This window comes from Gallus gallus, chromosome 2 (assembly GCF_016699485.2).
Source record: "Gallus gallus isolate bGalGal1 chromosome 2, bGalGal1.mat.broiler.GRCg7b, whole genome shotgun sequence".
Lineage (NCBI taxonomy): Eukaryota > Metazoa > Chordata > Aves > Galliformes > Phasianidae > Gallus > Gallus gallus.
In genome coordinates, this window is record NC_052533.1 from 111,797,800 (window position 1) to 111,824,106 (window position 26,307).

General features: G+C 39.5%; 1 protein-coding gene across 1 annotated transcript in view; it reads right to left on the minus strand.

Moving 5' to 3' along the window:
• The window catches only part of NSMAF (neutral sphingomyelinase activation associated factor), a 38,705-nt gene extending 29,832 nt beyond the window's left edge, over positions 1–8,873 (minus strand). The window contains exon 1 of the mRNA XM_040695994.2: positions 8,710–8,873. Within this exon, the coding sequence (XP_040551928.1) occupies positions 8,710–8,762 (53 nt within the window). The 5' untranslated portion in view covers positions 8,763–8,873. The remainder of the gene's footprint in view (positions 1–8,709) is intronic.
• Between the last annotated feature and the right edge of the window lie 17,434 nt (positions 8,874–26,307).

The following is a 26,307-nucleotide window of genomic DNA, read 5'->3' on the forward strand; positions in this document are numbered from 1 at the left end:
GCCTTCTGTTTTTTATAGAACTTTATTTTTCAAATGTACTGCAACCTATGAAAGCATGTCCTGTCATAGAATCATAAAATGGCCCGGGTTGGAAGGGACTTCAAGGATCATCAAGCTCCAACCCCCCTGCCACATGCAGGGCCACCAACCCCCATATCTAATACTAGACCAGGCTGCTCAGAGCCCCATCCAACCTGGCCTTGAACACCCCCTGAGATGGAGCATCTGCAACCACTCTGGGCAGCCTGTTCCAGCAACTCACCACTCTCATAGTAAAGAACTTCCCCCTGACATCCAATGTAAGTCTTCCCTCCTTCAACTTAAAACCACTTCCCCTTGTCTTGCTATTATCTACCCTTTCAAAGAGTTGTCAACAGGTGTAAACTGAATTTCCAGGCTTCAGAGGCTTTGGTGCCTCTGAAGGAGCTGAATCATTCTTTCATATTTACTTTGATCATTTCAGGAAACAAAACAGAGGTTCCAGCTCTACATTTTAAAGGGAAAAAATCCTTCACCAGGAGCATTCTACACATTAAAAGGGTAGATGAGTATGAAACGGTAGCAGATTCCACACAGCTACCATTAAATCTCATTTTTCAACATTACCCAAATCACCTGGGACAAGCTTAAAAGGTCCAGACTTTTGCAAACACTGATATAGCAAGTGCTATCACACTTCTATTCAAAGCTTTTTATTGAAGTTACGTCAGAATATATAAACAGTAATTCACCATCAGAACATTAGAACATTTTTCTTTCTGATATATATATGTATGTATGTGTGTGTATACATATGTATATATATATATATATGTATATAGGCATATATATATATATATATATATATATAGGCATATATATATATATGCCTATACACTTTGCTTAGCACCCGCAAGCCAAAGTAATTACATGTTAAACACCTTTGATTTGTTTGAAAAGATATTCCACTTCTTCATCTGGGATCTGACACTATGGCCATAGTAAATAATCAGCGTCAGACCAATGATGGTAGCGGTCCCAAAATCTTCTTCCAAGACAACTGGTAAGGCATGTTCCATTGAATTAGTTTCTGAAGTTCTCCATTCTTACACTCTTTCCTTTGTCTTCTTCTATTCTTGGGACAAGTTCCACAAATTTCTATAGTCTTTCATAATTCACCTGATGTCAACACAATTATTAGACTTCCCTTTTAAGGTTTCAACAAATGCAGGAATCCTTCATATGTCCAAGATAAGCCACGTTATTACATCAAAACATTGGCTATATTATTTGCAGTGATACCAACACATTTACATAAAACTAAATATATAAGCCAAGAGTTTTCTATGAAATATTTCAGGATGATTCTTCCCTACCAAGAAAGTGTTCTGTCTTCATACTCAACAGCTTTTGCATCAATTCACCCTCTCAAAGCCAGAAGCATGGGGCCAATGGGAAGGACCTGAGGTATACTTCCCCTTGCATTACCCTCATTGCCACTGCATCAGATGTCTTTGTGACTCAGTAATGCCCAAGGCAGGCTCAAAAACTCAAGATAAACACAGCCATTATGAAGAGTTCAACTAGCTACTGTAGGAAACTAAGTTTTTCTTTTTTCCTTTAAGTTACACTATTTACCCTCAGCATCCAATTTACCATTTTAGTCTTAGCCTCTTTACATCTCTTCCACACCATTACGCACTATTCAGCTTCACAATGAAAGCTTTGCAGGAGACCAGCAGCCCACTGCACTGCAACCTCTGACCTCAATTCTGCTGTCTTAGGAAGAGCACATTTCCCCACATTTCGTCTTTCTCTTTGCCACTCACAAAAACTTCCAGCTGGTTCTGCAGCCTCTTCCAAGCATCCACACGCTTCTTGCTGTTCTCCCATTCAAGTCTCTTTACCCAAATGGCATTTTCCTTTAATATTTTCAGGCCATCAAGTCATTTCTGCGGACTGACAAACCCAGACATCAAGTCTCTGAACACACAATCATTAGTTTTTAATCTAAGGCCTCTGTTACAATCAAGGTGAACTTACAGTATCTCCAAAGACTCTGTCATAAAAACCTGCACCCCTTCAGAAATTCCACCTCTCTCGGCCATACAGTATTCCTCAAATGATTTCACTGCTTCTTCACCAGGACAAAGGAACATATTATTTAAGAGACTTTAAGCTAAAATGAAATGCATTTTCTCCTCGAGTCTAACTGCATGCCTACATAGACCAAGCTCTACTTTACTCTCTTCCAAGATATTACCAGCACGTTCCAATTCCCCGGAGCTTTTTGTGTTTCCCCTTCTTTCTGTTGTCTTTCAATTATTGTCCTTTAGTAGTACTACATCTTCACTTCTATTTCAGTGTATATATGTTTAAGTTGTATTTATGACACCAAAAATCTTCAAACTTGTATTTCAACTGATTGTGACTGGCTTACAAATTTAGACCAGTTTAAGCTACTGCTTATAATGATCCTTGAAATTATGAAGCACGACCTGTAGAATAACCTGGAATTTTTCCAACTCTTATCAGCCCTTATAGCTTAAGTATTTATATTTCATTTCTCTATTTTAGTGATCTACGGAGTTCCCCCCCAAAAAAGAGAGAAATCGGGTATCATCAAATATTATTATAGAACAGCCAGAGCTTCTACCTTCACAAAATTGATTTTTTCCACATAAATAAGTCAAAAAGTACAGCCACTAATACTATTTGTATCAACAGGGTGTCTTGTGAGGGCCATCACCACATAGGATGCTATTTCAGGATTGTCAGGAGGTTTAACAAGTATTTACAGATAGCAAGGGAACACAGTACCCTCTGGTATGCTGCATCAGTAGCTAAACAGTGTTGTGAAGGCCTGAACAAATAGGAAATCTAGCACAGCAGCTAAACAATTACAGCAATGGGGATCTTCAACATGCAGTAAAGCAGATGGACTTGAGATGAACCATCAGTGTGACTGTCTTCCAAAGAACTAAAGAAGGTATTCTAAAGATACTTGTGGTATCAAGATACTGACATGCAAAATTTATGCGCTATCAGCTGTCACACAGTCCTATGACAAGAACTGTAGGCATGTTTGGTATACATCTAGAATGGTAATTTGATTCTTCTGTGTGCAAGAAGGAAACAGAGCAGGAAAAGGGAAATCAAAACCAAGCAGCAGGAAGAGAATGATACCCAGCATAAGAAACTGGCAAACAGCATAGAAGTGAAGAACTTGTACTTCTTTTCACTTAAACCACTGAGCAGCTGTGCTATTCTCTGTGGTGTGCAAGCCCATAGCAGCCCACCCTCCCTTTTCCACAAGCCTGACCCTAAAACACCAACAAAACCCAACCTCAGCAATCACTCAGGCAAACACGTTAACAAGGTGTTCCAGTGAGAAGTAATGGTCAACTGCAGTAGTGTAAGTGGCTTGACACCTCCCACAGGAAAAATCAAAAGCAAAACATCTATTAGCAATATTTTCTCCAAAAAATACCAAACCAAACGACAAATTCAACTACAAACTGTAATTATCACCTGGGAAATGCACAACACCACCATCAAACCTAAAATCAATTTTGTTCTTTTCAAATTATCAGCAAGAATTAGTATCTGGAAAATCGAGTTCTTGTTTTAATACAAACACTTGTTTTTTTTTTTAATTAAAAAAGGATCTTCTATACATGGCTGCTGCTCTCAAACCTTGCTTTCCTATAATGCAGTAACAGTTGTCTATCTGAAGCCATTGTTTCAGACAAACAAAAGGATCAAGTCTGAGGTATTTGCCTTAGCATCAGTAAGAGGTTCATTTCAACCCACTTGCAAAATGTGTAGTTCAACTGTTACTTGAAACTTCCTACTTACACGTGATTTCATTAGCATTTATTACAGATATTACTTCTCTAAGAAGATACGCTCTCTTGAAAAGCAACCCAGAAAGTATCTGTTGATGCCAAAACCTTTGAAATCAAGCAATAAAACTCACAGCTTAGCATACTGTAGGATATATTCATGCTGGCTTCATAATACAGACATTTTTCACAGGCTTACATTCACATTCTTTGTGGACACCGTGGTATTTAATTGCTCACAACACACTGATACAGTCAGTAGGCCACAAGCATTTCTTCAGGGTTAGTTTACTATTCCTCCTTCGTACTGAACTTGACGTATTAAAATGCTTTTAAGAAGCGATATATTCATTTGAAAATGATGGAGATTGACAAAGAAAATTTTCAAAGGAAGTTCAAACGTCATTAAAATATCTCAATGGAGCAAGAGTTTCAAAGATGCTCACACCTTGTATTTTAGCTTCTTAACAGCCTTGTCTCTATCCTCAAACTATTGCCAATAGAGTAGGACTGTAAGGAAGCTTCTCAAAAAAATGTTTTGTGCATAAAGCATTGGTTCATTTCAACGTCTGAAGAACAAAAGCTTTAATAGCTTCGCTGGTCCAACCCAGCCTGCCAACTTCCTTCACCCCACAGCCTGCTTAAAGCAGCGGAGACAACTCACTTCCACCTGAAGAAGCCATCAGATTAGCAAAGTATACATGCTTCCATTCAGAGCTGTGGTTTGCCTGGCTTGAATAAATTGAATGAGTTGATGGAAGGGAACAACAAGAACCACAGACTATATGAAGGGGTCATGACAAGAACAACATGGCCAGAGATGAGACCCTTCTACTTGGTAGGCAGCTCTGTGGTCAGAAACAGAGAAAGTAGCAGTTCCACTTTGCAGGACAGAAGCAATCAGTAGTCTTGATCTTTATGGTGGGTGGGGGGACATTTAAGGTGCTACATATCAGACTTAAAGCAAACCTTCCCTCTCAGACCAACAGCAGAAGCAACCAGGAGAGTCTAGAAGAAGGAACTTTAGTAAAGGCCCTAACAGCTTTTGCATCAGAGCATCTTGATAACAACCACTGGCATTAGTCCACTGAACCTTGTGGAGTAAACAGATACTCTTTTAATTGCTTGAGCTTAGAAAGTAAGTACCCATAGTTACATATAAATTAAAACATGCCAATGTAACTTGGAGACATTTTCATGTTCTTGTGTTGTCCCAGAAAAATGGTATTAAGGAAACCTGAAAGATCCGGATAGAAGCAATGTGGAAACAGCTTCAGGAAAAGAACAGAACAAAACAAAGCACAAACACTCTGCCAAGCAAAACAAACATTCATCTAGTTAATCTACAGCAGTACAAGCATACTCCAGGTGAGGCTGGTAAACAAAGCAGTGAAGAATTCTGGCTTTCTGTTTATTTTTGACATATAATTGCCACTCAGAAAAGGGCTGTGGGATACGAGCCAAGAACACACCCAAGATGCATCAAAGAACTAGGCAGCATGCTAAGTACCAGGAGAACACTTGCAGAACTTAACTTCACATGATGTCATCTCCTAAATATAAGTTCTGGGTACCCAAATTACACCCCAAACATTCCCAGCATTGTTCAAAGCGTGCAGCACTGAAACCAAATGCAGAATTCTTGTTGTACCAACTTCAACTTGAGGTGTGCAGGCCCTGCCAAAATGCTATGATGTATACCCCAGTAGACTGAGTTTTATGAGGTTTGAGAATGCTACTGTTATTTTGCTTAATGTGCACATCTTTTTACACTTCAGTTCTCAAAGAACCACCTGAGATCCAGCAGAAGACTGTCCAGGGCGTGGAGGAACCAACCCAACAACAGCAAAAGGAAACTAACCAACCCACCATTTAGTTTACATACCATTATCACCTACTAACTCAAGCACCCTACCAGTTCTAATTGAACATAGGAATGAGTGTGCAGGGACACATCTCAGCAAAATTCCATGTATAGTACCCTGAAGAGAAGCTAGTCTGTTGATCCTGCTTTAATTTCTTAACTGCGACTGCATTGTTCCATTGCTCCCATTCCATCACTTCATTGCACATGCTGGAAAACCACTGGGGCACGACACCTTCAGGTGTTTGACTGGACACACCTTGGGCAATCACTTGATCAGATACTGGAAGCACAGTCTGGATAATGGAAGTACATTTCCAGGGTCAGAGCAGGTCAACCACTTTTGTGGCAGCCTGTGGCTACATAAACTAGTTCTAACAGCAAACCTCCTCTTAAGAGCAGAGCATCTGTAGGCCAGCTGTAGGACTCATTTGCTGATGCTTGAATAAAAGCCCCTATTATGAATATTTTGTCCCAAGAGGGTAAGATAAAGATACAGATTTAAAACACCAAGCAACCATCACACAGATTACCTGCAGGACCCACACTGCCAGTACATCATCTTGCATGAGTGATGTCAGCAGCAGAACAGATAAGCTCTGGCAACAGAAAGCCAAGCAGGCAAACCAGCAGGTCTATTTATAAAAGCCCTGTGTAGTAAGTGTTAGAAACACCTGTGGTTGGGCACACAGCCAGCAGAACCAAGAACTCAAGAGATAAAGAAAGCAACCTTAACCTTAGCAAAACATCACTTAATTTCAATTTTAACTAAGATTAATTGGGAATATATATATATATATGTATGTATGTATGTATATTCCTACTTGTGAATGTTGACTATTTTTAAAGGTTGCACTGGGTAAGCACACACATAATTAAAAAGAGACACGAAATCTCATCTTTTTTTAAACTCTGAGCACCTAGGAAAAGTGAAAAAATGTCTTCTAATACAGGTATGTTTGAAGGTGAAATCGTTGCCAAAATTAACTAAATAGGTGGATTGGTTTATTTCAAGGAAAACCCCCCCTCTCTGTTCTCAGCATACAAACAAGGCATTTTAGAATTACCTTCTTTTCTCCTAGAAAATAACACAGTTGGAAAAGTAGGCTTATGTAATCAGATATTAATTCAGTCCAACTAATTAGTTCAGGGTTTTTTTTTCTTACCACTCAGAACTGGCCTTCCTTCCTTCTTCCCTCCCTCCCCCAAAGCAACTATGTAAGAAGATTAACTTTTTACCCACTGTTTCACAGTACTCTTAACCAGAACTTCCACAGCTTACACATTTGTACATGGCTTTATCCAAATAAACAAACAATAAACCCAGGTGTGAAACACCACTACCACAAAGTTTCAAGTCCTAGTCAACTCACTATGAAATAGCTACAGGGAGGTTACTTCAGTCAGAAGAAGCTGTGGGGCAGGAACCAGTGTCCCTGCAACAAGTACCCAGCAAGGCTAAAAGAGAAGATTTCAGTGCAACCTCTCCAAGAGAGAGAAGTAAACAACTTCTCTGTGCTGCTTTAAGGCAGGACTGCTGCAAAAGAAGAAAAGGCAGGATTACCTATTTCTCATTTGATATTTCAGAGCCAAAAGCCCTTAAGAGTGCTTAAGAAATGTTTTTAAGATTTCCTCTTTTTTTTTTTTAAGACAGTCACAGGAAGAGGAGGGAAAAAGAGCTGATAAGAAATACAAAATATATGCAAATTTGTTTTACATGTATCAAGTTAGGCCACAGGGAGAAGCAGAGTAATTATCAAATACAGAGGTGGGAAAAGCTGCAGGTGCCAATGACACAATTCACCTTCCACAATATCCTCAAATTGCAAACTCAGATAAGACAGAAGATCCTAAAAGGCTTCCAAGCAACCTTCCATAACTGAAAATCAGTAACGCCGACTGACATGGTTAAGTTGGTTTTACTTTCAGAGCTTTTGGGAGAAACTTATATCCCACCTGGATCTTTGGAGCACGTGTGATGAGTTGTGGCCATTTCTCAACTTTTGAAGAAGGGGAGAGTAGCTACAGTAAGCCCTGAGCAGAGCTAGCAGTCATGGTTCTAGCATTCCCTACACTAATTAAAATGTTTAACTTCAAAACTAAAAATCCCTCTCCTCCTCCACATGAAGTTCATCCTTTCTCCCTCGAACATAAATGAAACCATAACAGCCCCAAAGGCAGCCAGGAAAAGATACTCAAGAAAGCAAAACAGAACGTGTTTGGATTATATCAACACTCCAAAAGCTGTAGTAGCATCGTTGCTCAGCAGCAATGAATCAGAATTTATAGGACAAAGTGAGCCAAACTCTTTGCCATGTGATTTTCTCCAAAACAACAAGCAGCAGAGATGTGCACCAGCAACGTGCCCACGCTGGGACCTCCCTCCCCCAGCATGGGCCACAAGTGGGGAGCACTCGATCCCAGTTCATACTTCGTAGAGACCTCCTTCGTGGCAATACAAAGATCAGAAGGGAATTTGAAGCTTTTTGACAAGCCAGATGTAGGCAAGGCACATAAAAGAAACTGTGTCACTGGCTAAAAATAAGAGAGCGCATTCAGGACCTACACAGGCACGTGTGGTACGGCCTGCTCACAGGTTCAGTTAGTCACAGGCACACAGCACAGCGGCTGCAGTCAGACAGCAGGAAGAGCAGCAGCATTTAGTGCTCTGAGGGGCTGCCAGGGAGCCCGTAACGCGAGGGCTGACGGCATGCTGATCAGCATGTTCAGGAAAATCGTAAACATCATCTACAGCGCAACAGGGCTGTACCTCCACGCCACCAGCACAACCGAAAACAGGAGCTTATACCCAACTCTATTTTTCCAGCTTTACCCTGCAGCCCTTTCAGCCTTAAGTCGGGGCAATCGATGACGGCAGCAGTAACGAGGACGCCAAAGGCGGGCACCGCAGCCGCCCCTTCCACCCAGCGCTCCGCCGGGGCCTCCCGCAGGGCCCGCGCCCCTCGGGCCGGGTGAGCCCGCTGCCGCGCCGAGGCCGAGCCGGGTGGGCCGGGCGCTCACCTCTCCTTGGAGTACAGCTCCCGCTCCTGCCGCCGCTTGCGGATGAAGGCCATGGAGCCGCCCGGCCTCAGTGCGGCCACAGCACACCAGGCCGGGCCGGACCGCGCCTCAGGGAGGCGGGGAGTGCAGCGCGGCCCGCAAGAGCCAACCGGTCTGGCGGGCCCGGCCGGGGGCGCCCGCCCCGCTTATACGGGCGGAGAGGCGGGGAAGGGGAAGGAAGGCTGCCGGCACCGGGCTCTGCGCCCTCGCCCGGGCTGCGGCGGCGCTGCGGCCGCTCGAGGCCTCCTCCGGGTTTCCGTGGGGCAGCGCTCACATCGCTCCCTGCCTTCCTCCTTCTTCTTCCTCAGAACTAACGCCGCGGTGTTTCTATTGTTGCGGATACAGAGGTGCCACCCCTGAACCCACGGCCGTGCGGACGGCTGAGGAAATACGAGAGCAGGGTGACGGCGTCCCTGCTGCCTCCAGGGCGGTGGGAAGCCTGAACCGAAATTTGCTCCTAAGAGCAGGGAAGCAGCCTGGCTCTCCTCCTATTCACCGTCTACATCCAGTGTACTGCCTCGGCAGCGGGCACAGAGTGGGAAAGAGCTGGTTGAGAGCCTCACTTGTCGTTCTGTGGGGCTGACTGAAAGCTTTTGTACTCAGAGCCGTTGTTAGGCACAGCTCTAGCAGCTGGAGTGTTTTGTGAAAGCTTTGTGGAAGTCTCTATTGCAAGCCTTCTCAATTGCACGTGTTCATGTTATGTACTCTTTATTTTGTATCAAAAGAGCTTACTTAACTTGCATTTAAATAAATAATTGTAAATATAATGCAATTGATGTGAGTTTCCTTTTGCCCATGATGTGACAGATGCTGTGTAGGTAGGAGATCATGCAGTCACAGAATGGCTTTGGTTGGAAGGGACCTTAAAGCTCATCCAGTCCCATCTCCCTGCTGAGAATGGGGCTGCCCCCCCACCAGCTCAGCTGCAGACCCATCCAACCTGGCCTTGAGTGCCACCAGGGATGGGGCACCACAACCCTTCTGGGCAGCTGTGCCAGTGCCTCACTGCCCTCTGAGAAAAGTATTTTCACCTCACATCTAATCCAAGTCTTCCTTTTTAGTTTAAAGCTGATCCTCCTTGTCCTACCTCTATAAGCTTATAAACTCTTTTTAGGCACTGGAAGGCGATGATGAGGTCTCCCTGGAGCCTCCTTCAGGCTGAACAAGCCCATCTCCCTCAACTTGTCTTTGTAGGAGAGGTGATCCAGCCCTCTGATCATCTTTGTGGCCCTCCTCCTGGCCTACTCCAGCAGCTCCGCATCCTTCGGCCAGATCTTCAAAACCTAGAATACCTCCACGGAGAAGAGGTAAATAAAATTCTGAATGCTTTAGTTCATGCAACTGCCACTGTATCTGGAGCAATCTATAATGCATGTACTGACACAGTCCCCGGTGAGACAGGAAAATACTATTTGTGGTTTTGTTAAGTAAAAGAAAATTGAGTTGCAGAGGGGGTGTGATTTTTCACATAGGAATAAAAAGAATTATAGGCTCGTAGGCCCCAAGAGTTTAATCTAATCTCTGCACTGAGGCAGATTCAGATATATGTTGATCCGCATTCTTCAAACATCTTCAATTTGTGCCCTCATAAACATGAATATGAGAACTGTTGTATATGCAGAGATTAGGTTTGCTTTGCTCATTTGTTTTTCAGGGACCTCTCTGGAGTAGTTCACAGAATCTAAGGAGGCTGTGGATCACGTTTTCAAAAGTAGCATCACCCACAAAGAATTGTTTGTCTTATTGATTTATAAAAACATCTATTTGAAGGAAAGCTGCAACACTTGTGTGTAGATTGCACCAATGCTTACCTGCATGAAAATATATGTCCTGTATCCAACTTGAATTTTCTTGCTGCATTCCTTCTCATACTCCCAATGAAAATGAACAATATTTTTAAATTTTTTTAAATATATTCACATAAGTTTTTTTAAGTGTATGTGTTAATATGTATGCATATTCACTTATACAAGTGTTTGTGTGTGGATATGTACACTATCTTTTCATAGACAAAACAGTGTTGCTCACGTTCATCCTAGACTGCATTAATTAAATGACTTATTGTTCTTCTCTAGCTTCTTTCCAGTGTGACTTTTACATTTACCTTAAGGTATAATGCCTCCTTCAGCAGTCCAGCTGAGACATCAACACCAACTAAAGTGTAGGAATTACATTATTACATTATTAGATGTAAGAGCAAATTCTATCAGTACATCCTAGAAATAATTTGCTTCTGTGATTGCTTCTGTGACAAAAGCCTTACTTCTGCTGAGAACATTCTATAATTTATTACCACCTAGTTCTCTCATTTTTAGACTATGCATTTATATTCTCAGGTGTAACATTTTGCCGTAGCCCTGATGATTTCATCCTGCTAACTTTTAGATACTTATCCAAGTTACAGAAATGATTTTGAGCTCTAACTTTGTCTTACAGTTCCCAAGTTGGTGAAAAGCTTTTTTTTTTTTTTTTTTTACATATCTATATTCTGTTATATCTTGCAGATCATTAGAGGGATGATTGTGTGGAGCAGAAATGACAATATATCCTTATGGGATCTTGCTGAAAATGTTCTGCAGGTTTGTTTTTTGCAAGGAACATGCCTTTTGGCTTTGATTTCATGAAAACTGTATTTCATTAAAATTGTATTTACTTTGCTTTTTGTTTTAATAAAACTGTCATGGGACAGTCTCTGACTTATTCTAAATTCAAGATCTATGACACCTTTTTTTCTACTGACTCAGGGAAATTGACTGTAAAAAGGGGCATAAGATTGTGAGATTACTTATTCTTGACAAATGTATGTAAACACATTTTTTCCAGAATATCTCTCAGGGTTAAAATTAATCTAGACTGCTTTGGATGTGCTTTCCTTATACACATTTTATCCTTCTCTGGTCTCCTTGAATCTGCATGGTCCTTTAACAATTCACCTTATTTTTGCTGTATTATTAAACCAAATTATTCAGGCCTTATTAACTCAAGCATATATCATCTAAATAGTTTTTAACTCATTTCTTCTCTAAATTCTTTCGTAGGATAAACTTAAGTAAGTATCTGGGCACTTCTAATATATTACCAGAATATTTTCTTTTTGCCTTTTATATCTCTTTTACTTCATTTTGTACTGTAGGCTGTGTGATTTTATTCTTTTATATTAGACTTCTTTGTCCCCTTATTATGACTTTTTTTCAAATCCTTGAAGAGCTCTTAATGTGACTTTAACGCAGTCTACCTAAGCTTCCCCTGCTTCCTTTTGTTCGCATCAAGATAGCTTGCTATTGTATGTTTAATTAAAAATGAGTCTATTGTTCTCTGTAGGAAATCTAGGTTAGCTTTAAATTACTGAGCTGCAGCCTAGACCATGCAGAAAGGAGGTTAATTAACTCATATAGAATGGTATGCTTTTATGATGAGCCTGCTTTTAGAACCAAGATTAGCTTGATTTAAAGCTAGTTTAACCATTTCTACATAACAATGCAATCAGTGTTTGGCAGCATAGGGGTGCTTTTTCTTCCTCTTTTTAGAACAGAGAAGCCTATTTTGGTAAAATATGTCATGATCACTTTCACTCAGTTTACCTTCTGCCTTTAAAATCAAAATGAGTTCCACCCTAGTTGTCATGAAATTCAAGTTAATAATGCCTCTTTGACTTTGTTTGTCCCTTGAAGCTTAAGATCATCCCTAAAACATTACAAGAAATCAGTGGACCTTTTTTTTTGCCCTGCTATATAATTTTTCTGATTTTCAAGTAATTGAAATCCACTGTTATCTCAAAGGCGAGCTTTTAGAATACCTCTATTAGTTGCTCAGGATAAGTCAGAAAAAAAAGTATCAACTTCCTCCTTTTTAATAGAGCTATAGTCTGTTGTAAAAAATAAACTCTAGCCATGACATAGTGTTGCTTCTTCCTTTTTATTTTCACCAGTACACAATATCTTTTGTTTCTTCCTGCATCTGATGCAAAATGAGGCATCTTATCCTGCATTGCTCTACCCATTTTCCTTAGCAAGTTGCATTCTTATATACAGCTATCATTAAAGTGTGCCACCATATCTCTTTCTGCAATGTTCATAAACCCATATTTTTTTTCCACCGGTTCACTAAATCCCTGGCATTTGACTTCAAATATCCCAACTTGTCTTTTATGACTTTATTTTTTCTTAATGCCTACTCATTTGTTTCTCTCTCTATCTCTCTAAGATCCATTATTTCTGGATCCTTGTGACAGGTCTCTTTTTCAAAGCCTCTTTCCTGTGTTGTTAAAAGATCACATCTCCTTGTATGTTAGTCACTGTCCTCTAATGCTCTTTCTTGTCTCTGTTGAATTGACCCCTTTTCTTCCCATGGAAGAAATATATTTAAGGAACTATAATTACCCAGTGGTCAAATTGTTCAGACCTTTTATCAGATCATCCACAATGCTGCTCTGTTAACCTCTGTATTCGTCACAGAGTAACCTAAACCCCATCTTCCACCTCAAAGTTATTAGTTCTTCTGTCAAAGTGCTGCTATAATCCTGCAATTATGGCACGCTTCCACTATTCTAGATTTGTGTTGTGTCAGCATCTTGCTAATGATGTCCTTGTCATCCCTTCTATTTCCCAGGTAAGTACCCCTGCTCTTTTTCCTTTTCCTGAAGAAACTGGTGGTGGACAAATAATTGAAAGCATCAGAATGACAAGACCTAGTACCATTATGTTTTCACACCGTTAGTGCAATCTTAGATAAATAAAGGGTTCCATTTAGTCAGTGACCATGTATCAGCACCAGCTTTAAGGCATACATAATTTCTTCTTCAGGACTGGAGAACATATGAGTATATATTACCCAATATAATACACCACTATCATTGTAAGTACAGCTTTATTAGGGAGGGTTTTTACAATAGTAGGTTTCTGGCAGATATTCTTCAGTAAAGCTTTGTCCTTCAGGTACCTGTAAAGCTTCCTGAAATACAATGTTCAAGTGAGCTGCGTCAATTTGTTCTCTTCTACAGATAATTTTTAGACACATTCAGGATAGATTTAACCTCATCTGTCCAAGTCAGTGAAATTCCCACTGAATTGTTGAGATCGTAAAAGGCTCCTGACTGTATTTCAAGGATCCATCCAGTAATATATTTCATATTTATTCTGCCACGTATGGTAATGGCCCGCACTTGACACATTAACCAAAAATAAAACTAGTAACGAATACTGTAGCTGATTGTTTTTAGCAATAATGATAAACAGAAGCACTTTTTTTCACAGAAAACAACACAGTCACCTCTCACTGTTTTTCAGTGAAATTTAACCTACTCAAAATACATTTCCCATTTTGTAAAGTTATCTTTTTGTTGTGGTTAATATACAAATGAATAAATGAATAGTTTTGCTTTCAGCAGAAGCTTGGGCAGGCTGAGTTCTGCAAAGCTGATGCTAGCTCATAGCTCTTTGTGGCATATGCTATCTTTTCATTTTATGTGTACACAGCCTAGAATAATAGATCCCCAACTGGTACACGTTGCTTCTACCACAGCAGCAATAATAGAATCAACATCATCATCAACAGTAATTATATGTGCCTTGGCTTATCTGTTGCCCTGATTTGAATAATGACTTGGAGATACATGCAGGAATTCCACTGATATAAAAATAATACAAAGTTTACCCAGTGTGAACACCTTTAAACTAATTTTTAATCAGCTTACTTGTACTAAATTGTCCTAGAGTTTTTTTTTTTTTCTTTTGAGAAAATATGTACACAAGCTTTGTAAGCATTTAACTGTTTTAAAATCAATTTTAATTAAACCATTTTACTTGGAGCAAAACTACCCAAAAGGCACATCTTCAGTCAACGTTTAAAGTGGCTCTTTAAAAAAAATAGACAACAAAGAGATAATTTTGTATGAGCATTTTACACAATTTAAATTGACAATTTCATACAAAAGTGATGTTTCTAGTGAAATCCCTCTGAACTACACCAGTGATTAAATGGAGTACTTCATTAACTTGTTATTTTAGTACTCTGTGAATGGTTAGTTAGTTAATATGTCTCCTTTAGATCTCCTTTAGATCTTCTGTTAGTGTTGCCAGCAGCTCTTTATCACAGGATAAGACATGAAGAATCAGGGCTAGATTCTCAGCTTCTGATTTGGTCAATTCAGTCTGTTTAGAAGCTGTAAAGTGGCTGAGGTAAGCAAGCATGGGAAATGACAGGCATGTTGAAACCGCAGATACAATTTAGAAGAGGTAGGTTGTCACCAAAGTCTTCAATTCCTTTGAGCTGTAGATGTCTTATCTGATCACAGAGAAAATTTGGAGAGGTATTTTGTCTTTTCCTGCTGCTGAAGCTTTAACTGAACGTCTCTGAGTGAGGTGAATTACTGTTTAGTCATACTCTTGAAAATTAAGAGTGATTCTTAAATCTCAGGCCATTGCCTGACTTTGCATATGGTTGGTCCTCCACCAGTAAACACCTGCAAACGTGAACATCTCATAAATGCTGCTCAGCCTCTACTGTTCCCAAACAAGCAGATCCATACAAGGCTCATTAGGGAAGTGTCCCGAAGAGGACCTGTAGAGTAGTGTAGGGAGAAGATAATCCCAAAAGAATCCATACCTGCACTGATGGGGAATACTGCACTCCATACTAATTAAGTTTCTTTAAAGGCGTGTAAGATTTAAAGATGAAAGACAATTTTGTCATAACTGAGTACATTTATTAAAATAGGTTTAAAACACACAGTAACTACACTGGAGAAAAGATTATGTTCCTTGGGTAAGACTCCTCACGACTTCATTGCCCAAGTACTTCATTTCCTGCCACTAGATGCATAGGAGTCGCTGTGCTCTGAGGTATAATGCTAAATATGATACCATAAATGCTCGCTTGACAAGAGGAGGAGTGGTTGAGTCATTTTTCTGTGTAGCCAATGTTTTAAGGAGAGGCATTTTAGTAACCCCGTCACATATAGTTGTGCACAGTCTTCAGGACAATAGAGCTGTATTTCAAACAAAAACAAAAACAAAAACAAAAACAAGCAATAAAAATAAATGTGGATAGTAATGGCGAGACAAAACCAAAAAAAGTCTAGGGGAGGACATTCAAGACAGATGTATTGCATGAAAGTAATATAAAAATACAACCTTTCAAAGTAAGATCTGGTTTTCATTGTATCCACCACAGTAGTATATCATTTAAATTCATATAAAGTTTAGATAGTAATTTATAATATTGGTGGGGTTTCCCTATTTTTTTATGGACAAAGCTGATTTGTTGGCAGAACAGAAGTTTGCAAATGAGTTCATTGTTTTATTCCATTCTTTGTGAGCAAGTGCATTTGAGGGTATGTTTAAGAATGTATATGTATAATATGCTGTGGCAAGGGGAAGTGCCAATCCATAAGTGCTAAAATCATGAATTTCCCTCTTTTGGTAAACAGCCTCAGCATTCTGCAAGAAAGCACCTTTTCTTGCAGGGGGTGGTTTGCCTGCTTGTACAGGAGGGAAAAGAAAGCAAAAGAGGAACTGAGATACAGGGCAGTTCTGTGTAATTTGCCAATTTAGATTGCAGCTGAAAACTTAAAAAAAAATCTTGGCTAAGGATATTTTCAGTTCTTATATTTTTTCCCTTAGCTACTCGTTCTACATATGCTTGGCCATTTATTTATTAACTACTTCTGTTCTGCACCCAACACCATTCTTGGTGCAAGAGCAGAAGAGCAGAAGCTGTGATAAAATAGTACTCATGCTTCCATTTTAATTCAGTAGAGCAGATCCATAATTTAATGTTCAGACATAAATGGAAGCTTGGAATGTTTCTTTGATATATATTTTAAATTATTGATTTGCTCTATCCAGCTTTCCATAAATCAGAACCTAGATCAGCCAAAAATAATAGCAAACCTAAGTTTGATCTAAAAGCTCCTACTGTGTGATGAGCTGGGGAGGTATAAAACCAGCACAGCCAAAGCCTGAATAAACAAACTGGACTGCTTGCACTGTAGTGAAGACTACACAACAAAGATATAATGGCTCTTTCTTCAACAGTATTCCAATTCAGAAAATGGGAAGTGTTCTGTGAGTTGTCTAATACTGTTGTCCTGTAAATATCTTTTTGAATGCAAGACCAGAATTTTTCTTGGCTGGAAACTTCTGTCTCCCTTGTTACCAGTCAATAAAGTTAGATTTTAATTCAGAGCAGCTGGGAATACAACTCTTCTATTCAGAGAAATTGTTTAGAAGAGAATTTCTTCAGGAAATAATGGCACTGCAGGCATTAAGGATGGATTCTGTTCACCTATAATTTAGCCATAGATTGTCTTCTGTATCTCTACTGTGCATCATGGAGAACGTGTTGCTTCCTATGGCATTTCCACTTGCTATGAAGAGTTCAGATGACTGTCTAGACTTCCTATTTTGGGATAACTTCAGCTAGGTAAAATGAGCATGCAGTAACACATGTACATACAGTAACACACATGCAGTAACTTCCAGCATGCTGATATTTCTGTGGCCATGCTGATCTCCTGAATTATGATCATCACACGTGCCAGAACAGGCTGCCCATTAGGCAGCATTAGGGAGAGGTAGTTCTCCAGACATAAAGCTCACTGCTTTTTCAGCTGCTTTGCAGATCGTGCTCTCGCTGCAGCGAAGGCATAGCTGCCATCAGCTCAGCCATTAGTAGGAGAGAGGAGAAGCAGTCTGTTGCTTTTTACGTGGACTGCTTTTAATCCAAGAGCAGAGATGAAATTCTACATTCTTATATGCTCTGAAAAATTTCTGAAAGCAAACTAGGGCTTCTGCTCAGTACTCATAAGCATATGATAATTTTTACAGTATCACATTTAGAGTTCCCACTTGGTATGATTTAAAAGAGAAAAATTCAGTATTTGATACTGCTGTCTCATTATAATAGCCTGACTTCAATGGCCTTCTGTTCAAAGAATTGGAACAGAATGGGGTGTGAGGAACTGCAGAGGACTACATCACTCAGCAATATGCAAGATATAAATCGATCAGCTCTTCATGGTATATTCTTTCCAAAATTTAAATGTGTTTTAAAAATTCCTAAAGGGAAAGACCATGGGTGGAAGAAGCTGTTTGACTGCAAGGTACCTGAACACTTCTTTCAAAAGTATATTTGAAAGATAGTTTAGACATCAAATCACTATTTGGCTTTTCATTTTTGGGTAGTAAAGATTAAGAGGTTCATACGATGCAATGGTGTACTCTATGTAACTAAGAAGAATTTTAGAAGGTATAAAATAAAGTGGTATTACCCTCTTCTGAGGTTTCAAGCTTGAAATCCTTTGCATCAAAAGACCTTGTGCCCTCAGCATCACTATTGACCAGGCATCAAGGAATCCAGCACCCTGCTTTACAACTGAGCAATGAATTGTGGTGGTTTGGGAGGAGGGGAACAGAAGAAAAAAAGCCAAGAATGTGTTTTATCTCCATGTGTCCAACGGATGGTATGCACTCTTCCAGCTCGTTTTACATGAGAACTGGATGTTTTTTATTATTTTCCTTGCTCTGAAAGCAAGCATTTGTTACCTCTTTATGTTAGCTTAAACAGTAAGTTTGGAAAGGGAGCTATGCGTTTTCACCAGTGACAAACAAAAGCCTGTGTGCTGTGCTCATAACATTCTGCATGGCCGTACTAAATGTGGCTTGTCTTTCACGTCACTGTCACCACTGTTGAAACACAACACTCACCGCCTCTCTGTGCTCACATCCCCTGCCATAAACGTTCAGCAAGTGTTGGTGAATGTCAATGGGTGCCATTTTTTTTCCGCGTGGAGGAATTCAGTGACACACCTTTGCTTCATATGTGCATCCGTGTCAGATGCCATTGTGTCAGACTACCCCTCTGCTGCCATCTGTGACACAGCAACAAAATGTAATGGAATATTGTTGGGAAACTTCATCCTCTGCTGCCATAGCACCACCATCCGCCTCTGACATCATGGGCCAACATCATAAAATAGGAGATATTACTTTCTAGGCAGCCCTCATATATGTATTTTGAACATAAATAGCATCTAACTATTTACATACTGACTATACTGTGCTCTTAGGGCACTCCCAGACAACATGAAGCCTCTCGAAGCTAGGGGGTGCATACAGAGTGTTTACTTCTTGCAGGCTTTTCACAAAGTAGATCTAACCCTAAACTGAAGCCTTTTGTGAAATAGCAACACCACCAAGTTTTGTTCTTCCTTGTATTTCACTGGTAGCTACAACCACAAGTGCCATCTGTGTGCACACGATAAAGGAATTTGTGAAGGTGGAGATGCTGTGAACCTTCAAGAAAAGAGTTTTAGAAAACTACCTATGGTGTTCTTTCTGAGGGCTACCCAGTAACTCACGTAGTTTATAGTTACGCTGCAGGTTCCTCTCAACCACAGCCTAGTTCTGGCAGGCCCCTATTCTCAGCCTATTACTCACTGGGGCATTATGTGGGATTTTTGTATTTAGTGCTCTGCCTGTGAATTCTCAGCTCTTCCACTTCCCTCTGAAGGGTTCGCGTTCATTTGATGACTGATTTGGAACTTTTTGTGCTGGTAGGAAGTTAACGTAATATCCTGGAGATAAAATGCCCTCACCTCTGTTTTGAACTTGGTTCTACCCTCACAAATCAGAAACATCCTTGAGCTTGGCTACTGCCTCCACCCTGAGAGGTGGTGGGTGCCCCGTCCCTGGAGAAATTTCCAGATCAGATTGGATGGGACTTTGAGCAATCTGATGTAGCTGTAGGTGTCCCTGATCACTGCAGGGGAATTGGACCAGATGGACTTTAAAGGTCCCTTCCAACTCAGTCGATTCTGTGATTCTATGATTGATGATTGCTTCAAAGTTAATTTACATATATATTTATATAAAGAAAATCTCAAATAATAACTTGTTGAAAAGTTTTCTTAGATGTTTACATTACATGTGCTACTTTGTGCAGTGGTCATTCATATAATTAATGGACATACTAAAACCTAAACATTTTCTTTTCTATACCCACTTAGGATGCTTATTCCTGACAGAGCTGGTTACTACATTTTAGAAACTACTCTAAGGACTTATACATCAAGGTTATGATATCCTCTGTCAAAAAAACATGTTTGTATCAGAGCGTCAGGATATCACCATGAAATAAAAATTATCATGACTTTTCACCTCTTACTGAATTGTGTGCAGCAAAGATTTCAACCAGAGAGAAATGGATGAAGTTCTTCAAACCTTATAAACTGGGAAATCAGAGGAGCCCTTGACTTGGCATTTGTATGGGCGAAATTTTGAAGTTAATTTCTGGATTCTTATAAGAAATGCTCTAAAAGCAAAGCACCAAAGCCTTGTGAAACTGTTTCCCTTTACATATTTTGAAAGGATAACAAGTCAGCTTTCTTTATATTAAAAAGAAATACCCAAAAGAAACCTCACAAAATAAAAGTGCTGTTTCATATTTTTGGTCACTTGATGGCACTAAACTAACACAGTATACATATTAATCACTGACAGCGTAAGAATATTTCTATGCCAGTTTATTATGTTTTTTAAAGGCTTGGCCTGATGGAAGTGTTTTGTTTTGTTCAGGGCAGATTTCAGACATAAAGAAGATTTAAAATAAACAAACATAAAGCCTAGAAACAGTTGTGAAATCTGGCTTACTCTGTTCCGTCTGTCTTGCTAAAGTTCATGACATACTACAAATACCACAAAGTAATGGAATACATAGCATTTCTGAGCAGAACAAAAGTCACTTTTCCAATATAACACACTGAACCAAGCCTTCAAGAATCAAATCTGACAGACCTATCTGCAGACTTTGGACAGTAAGGTTTCCACCACAGTGTACAGCCAGCAGCTTGTTTCTGGCCACCTACATTAGGCAGAGCAAGTGGGTGTCCTGGCCCTTTACATATCTCAGTAGCTACAGGGAAATGGCCAATATTTCAGGGCTAAATGTCAGGGTTAACTGTGTGGATGTGGAGGTGAAGCAGGGAGAACTTGGCATGGATGCTCTCAGTTTCTTATAGGAAGCTGCTGGTGTGACTGATGGCTAAAGTCAGACTGCAGCCCACCGTGCTTCTCTGTAAAGGCACCTCCTCATGGCCCATCCAGCACAATGCCTGTGCTCTTTTCATTTGTGCTATGAAATCTGAGAAAGATCTCAGCTAAATTGAGCCCTTCTAGGGACTTTTCAGGATGTGATTTGGGTAATAAGGGAACATTCGTATTCGATTGATAGAAGTTTTGAGCTTTCAAAGTATTTTGTCATCCTACAAAGGGAGAAAAAAAATTTTTTTTTGAAAATTTTCACAGACCAGCAATCAAAAATGCTTTGGTTGGATCAAAGAATGTATTATGTTATGATAATGCTTTATTTATCTTTTTATTTATTTTGCTTGGGGATTTTTTTAACTTAAACAGGAAGTTACTTTGATTTCAAAAAACCCAAAGAGTTTGAAAGACTTTTTACATCTTCCAAAGGCAATCTTTTATTTTGGAAATCTAAAGCCGGGTACTACAGCAAGTGAATTCAAAAAGGAGGGGATTTTTTTCTTCTTTAAATGGAGATCATATTCAGTCCTTTCCCATAATTAAGTCTTAATGAACCAGGAAACACAAGCCATAGCACAAAACTCCCAGGCAGCTCTAGAAATGATTGCAACCACTCTCTGTCTTTTTAGCAACACTCCTGAAAGAGCTGAGGTGACTGGATGAGCAGCAGTTGCACAGAGGGACTTTCATAGAGCCGAATATGGGAAATGCCATGATGTCACATGTGTCTAGCTTAAGGGGAAGGAAACATGATCGTTGCATTTAAAGGCAATGGTTTTTCTTTTTATTACTTTTTTAGAGTTGCATCTAGTGTATTTTTCATTTGCTTCCAATGTTTTATAACCAATTTTGTCTACTTGTGGTATGAGAGACTCGGATGGTACTCAACCTGAGTAACCTCTATGACTTTGCCACCATTTCTGAAGCACTGATCTGCAGGTTTTTCTTGTCCTTGTGCAGCTACTGCTGAGGTAGAGTTGTGAAAGGCTTCACTTCATAGTATCCTCTCTCTTTCTTTTTCCCAATGATTCTGCCACAGTCAAGAAATATGGTGCTTTACTGGAGTGTTGTGAACTTTACCGTAGCTTCAGTTAAGTGGTAATTTGCTCCTTGCCAGCCAGTGAATCCATTGCCAGAATTTTGGTTGGTTTTGTAATCTCATGTGTCCTTAACCACATTAAGTTAGAAGAGAGGGTTGGCCAAAACGCTGGAGTGATTTTCACAATATTCAAAACCAATTTCTGCTCTCTCTTCTACTCATGAAACTGCATGGATCTCTGTAGGAGGTAAATAAGGATAAATTTGGCTTTCCTGTCTTTAAAATACATTGTTTTCTTGGCTATCTGATTATACACTTACTAAGTTTAATTCAACAACAAGAAATTCAGTCTCTTCATGAAGCTGGATAAATGTGAGCTAAGCTAATAAAAACCACGTGAAAAATCACACCATTCTATGTAGAATCAGTTGAACTGTATTTGGAAATACATATGGGAACATATATGAAAATCTTTTCAGAAGTGATAGAAGCAGTTCTGGCTTTTAGATGCAGGTCTAGGTTGTGCATGACAAATATAAGCAAAGGAAGCTAAGCCTAAACTCAAACTCACAAACACACTGCCAGAGAAATGAAGGAGAGAAATGGAGAGAGCTCAAGGAATCTTCTGTTCAATATTATACACTGTCATAACTTTTTTCCACTGCGACATATCTTCATCTCTTATGCTTCCTGTAAATGTGTTGGGCCTGCATAACTCAAAAACTAATTTTTTACAGCCACGGTTAAAAATGATCATCATTTTAATTACATGTCAAGTTTTGATTATGGTTGTACCCAAAATGAATAGCTTTTCATAGCAACTCAGAAACCGCCCTCTCCTTATGTTGCTGAACTATGATCATTTCCTTCATCTGTTTGGTCATACAGCAAAAAATTTATTCTTTTTAAAAAATTATAAAGGACTCAAAACAGTTGCAAAAGCAATGATAAAGAATCTAACACCCACTGAGAGGGCTACTGGAGAAACTTCCAGGAGGGTGGATGTGGGGACAGTCAGCGGGGCTGCCATGACTGTGCTGTCTGAATGTCTTGGGTACTGCTGCTCTTTCTCTCCTCTGTGTCTTCATGAAACCTTGCAATCTTTATTCAAACAGGTCTGCATTAAATTTATACCTCTGTGAAATAGGATGATGCAGAGATGCAGCAAAGCGACTAGGAGCACTTCTGAAGAAAGTAGGGAGCTCTCTCATGTCCACTTACTCCGTTACTTCTTCCTCTCAGCCATTAGCCACCTAACAAGGCGGATAATATATTTCTATGGTATTCAGTTCTTTCTTTCATAATTATATGCACTCAGGTATGCTACGATTTATGAATCTAGCAGATGTTTAGCCTAATTCTTCACTGCAAACAAAGCTAGCTATAGGACCACTTCAGTAGTCATGGTATTCATGTCAGAGCTTTGTAATCAAGCTAAGGAGAAAATCTTGGTCTTATTGGATGAATCTTTACTGAAACTTGAGGGACAGCCCTGGTAAGATCTAAGTTAGTGGTTCATCCAGCCAGCAAACCTGGCAGTATGGCCCACCAATGATTCCCGCAGAACAAACAGAGTCCTGCATAATACTTCATTGCTTGTTGATCATTAGGTGGAAGGTTTAAATACAAGGTCTTAACTAATCATTAAATTCAAGCATGTGGATGGCAAAAGGGATCAGCAAGATGTCAACAGATAAGGAACAGGCAGATCTGAGAGTCTGACATGGCTTCAGGCTGCTCTCAGAAGTCACAGAGATTAGCCTAATGGCAAAAAACAGATCACAGTTGCCTCCTAATTCTGAATAATCTTGTGTTTGAGTTTAAAAGAGGGAAGGAATTATTGTATTCTCTTCTTTACAGAGATTGAAGTGAATAAGTCTGTATGTTTTCACTCATCCTCTGCTCTGTCAACATTTCCATTGACTTCAGTAGATGTCCAAATGGGGAAAGTCCAGCTTTAATATTTTATACTCACAACCTTCCTCTTGCAAAGCCTACTGATTTTCACAGGTTCTTGAACAACAGTCTTTGTTAAAACAAAAGAAAAAAATATTTAGTTAGAGATTTCAAATTATTGTTGTATGGATACTGAAGACTGAATATGATACAAGGAGGAAAAGAAGCTATGATGCCAGATACTAAGTTAATGTAGCATGGCATAGGTCCTTTAACATCAAGACAGATCTTCCGATTTACCCAAACTGAGAATCTGGCCCATTAATGCTAAAAAAAAAAAAAGAAAAAAGAAAAAAAAAGAAAGAAATAAAAAGCATCTACAAACTTTGTGCTTTGAAATATAAGACAGACACTTTATCCATGGGTCAGTGCAGTCTCTCGTTGAAATCCATTGGAATTTAGACATATTATTTTTGGCCACTGGAAGGCACTCATATTGTTCCATGACAGAAACAGAAACATGTTGTGAATTCAGAAGAAAAATTAATAGAGAAGTAATTAAAAAAAAAGTTATAATTAAAAAAAAGAAGACTATGGAGTTCATATAAAGTGCATTGCTTTATCCAAAATTAAGATCTGCATGCATGAAGAGCTGCTTGAGAAGTCAGACTTAATTTAGCTGTCTTCCTGAAGAAATTGTGTGGTGACAGTAGTGAAAAGTTTTTTCCCCTCTTTGCTAACTGTTCATTTTTCTTTTAATCTCTTAATTTGGGTCCTGAACAGTGTGTGCAATTTGGAAAAGGCTTAGTCTTTACAAAAGAAGTACAAATAGCATTGTCTATGTTGCCTCTGAAGTACTCAGCAGTGTATTCACATCAATACAGACGTCCTCTCTGTATTGACGTCTCCTTGACACGCCTTCTGTCTGCTGAGGGACTCCCTTCCTCCTGCAGCCCCACAGGAGAGGCTATGGGGTCTCAGGAGAGTGATGGCCCTCTAGAGAGTATGTTTTTGGAAATGTTGTACAGCTAAGGTGAACTGACATGCCAGGTCATGGATCATAGATGGAGCATGTTTACAATGCCACACACAACCTCATAAAGCTCAGTGCTCAAGAAGAGGTGGTTTTTCAGTAATCTACGCTAAGCATGACAAAATGGTAGCTTTGACCCAGTCAGTAGTGGAAATAAAAAATAATTAAATCAAAGGTTATGGTGCCAGGTAGAAAAGCGAACAGAGGATGTATACACTCATATAAACATGCAGTCTAATCCTGCCATCTTTAACCACTGGAAGCCAAGGATTTGTTCAGCACATGTCTACGCTGCTAAATAATGGGTGCTATATAGGAAATTTGTGTTATGACCACCTGTGCTGCTTGGTTGGTAGCCCACTGGAATGATTTTGTCCTTTGCCACCTAGTATGCTCTGCCACAACAGCTGGATTCAGATTTGAGGTTTGGAGGCATTATGAACCATTCCTGTCAGGGCAGTATGAGCAAGAATGACAAGTCTTGGCTCCCTCCAGCTTTTGCAACTCTCCAAAATGGTACTAGCAGCCTTTGTACCTTGAAACACTCCCAGATATCAAACCCAAGACATGCAATCATAATTTTGTTTTCAGACTACAAAACACTGCAATGCACTTTTACATTATTGTGAACACTTTGAGCAAGCATGCAATGCAATGAAAATTATATCTAAGAGCCTCAGGGGCACCTGAAGGAGACCTAGAGGACAAGTGGTGTGTAGTGTAGGCTGCACCAGGCCAGAACACTGCCTCTGGGCCAGGTAATGGTTACTGAACAGGTGTCTTTTAGCTGTATAGTCATATTCACAGCAACCGTACTATCAGGATCAAATAGTAAATGTTACTGCTGCAGAGTAACTTATTTCTGTGAACTGAAATGCCAATTCATGCATCGTAGCCAATGTAACAGTAAAAAAGACCTTTCTGCTTTAGATAAGTCCATTAATGTCAAGATGTAAAAATAAACTAAAATATCAAAATATAAATCAGTCTGGCACGTACTTTTCATCAAGTAGTTCTTATAAATTAAAAAATCATTTTAAAAAATATTCACTTTTTAGACAGGTGCAACTCATTGATATGCCATAGAACATCTATCAAACCATATCTTAGCATTAACAAAGTCTCATGTTTTATTAGGCAGAATGTATAATGCAACCTTTTTTATTTCCTCTTTTCTCACTGTTTTGAAGTAAAGACATGGTAAGTAAAGACATAACTAAGATGTAGCTCTGTGAGACTGGTGTTCTTTCTCCTCTGTGGAAGGTAGAAAGGCAGCATAAAACATCTTGCAAGTTGGGATATGGCTGATTTTGAAAACATCAGGAATAAGGACATTTAAGTTCAAGTAATCATTACTAAGCTACACTCACACAATTCCTGTTCCCTTAAATGTGTATTTACTGCTGATCTGTGAGGTACAGCATTTACATATTCATGTACATTTACTGAGAGTAAAGGTTCTTGAGGCAAACTGCTCAAGACTCACTACAAAAAAAAACAAACCCACACCAACACTTCAAAGGTAACTGAAAAACATAATAAATCCTGAT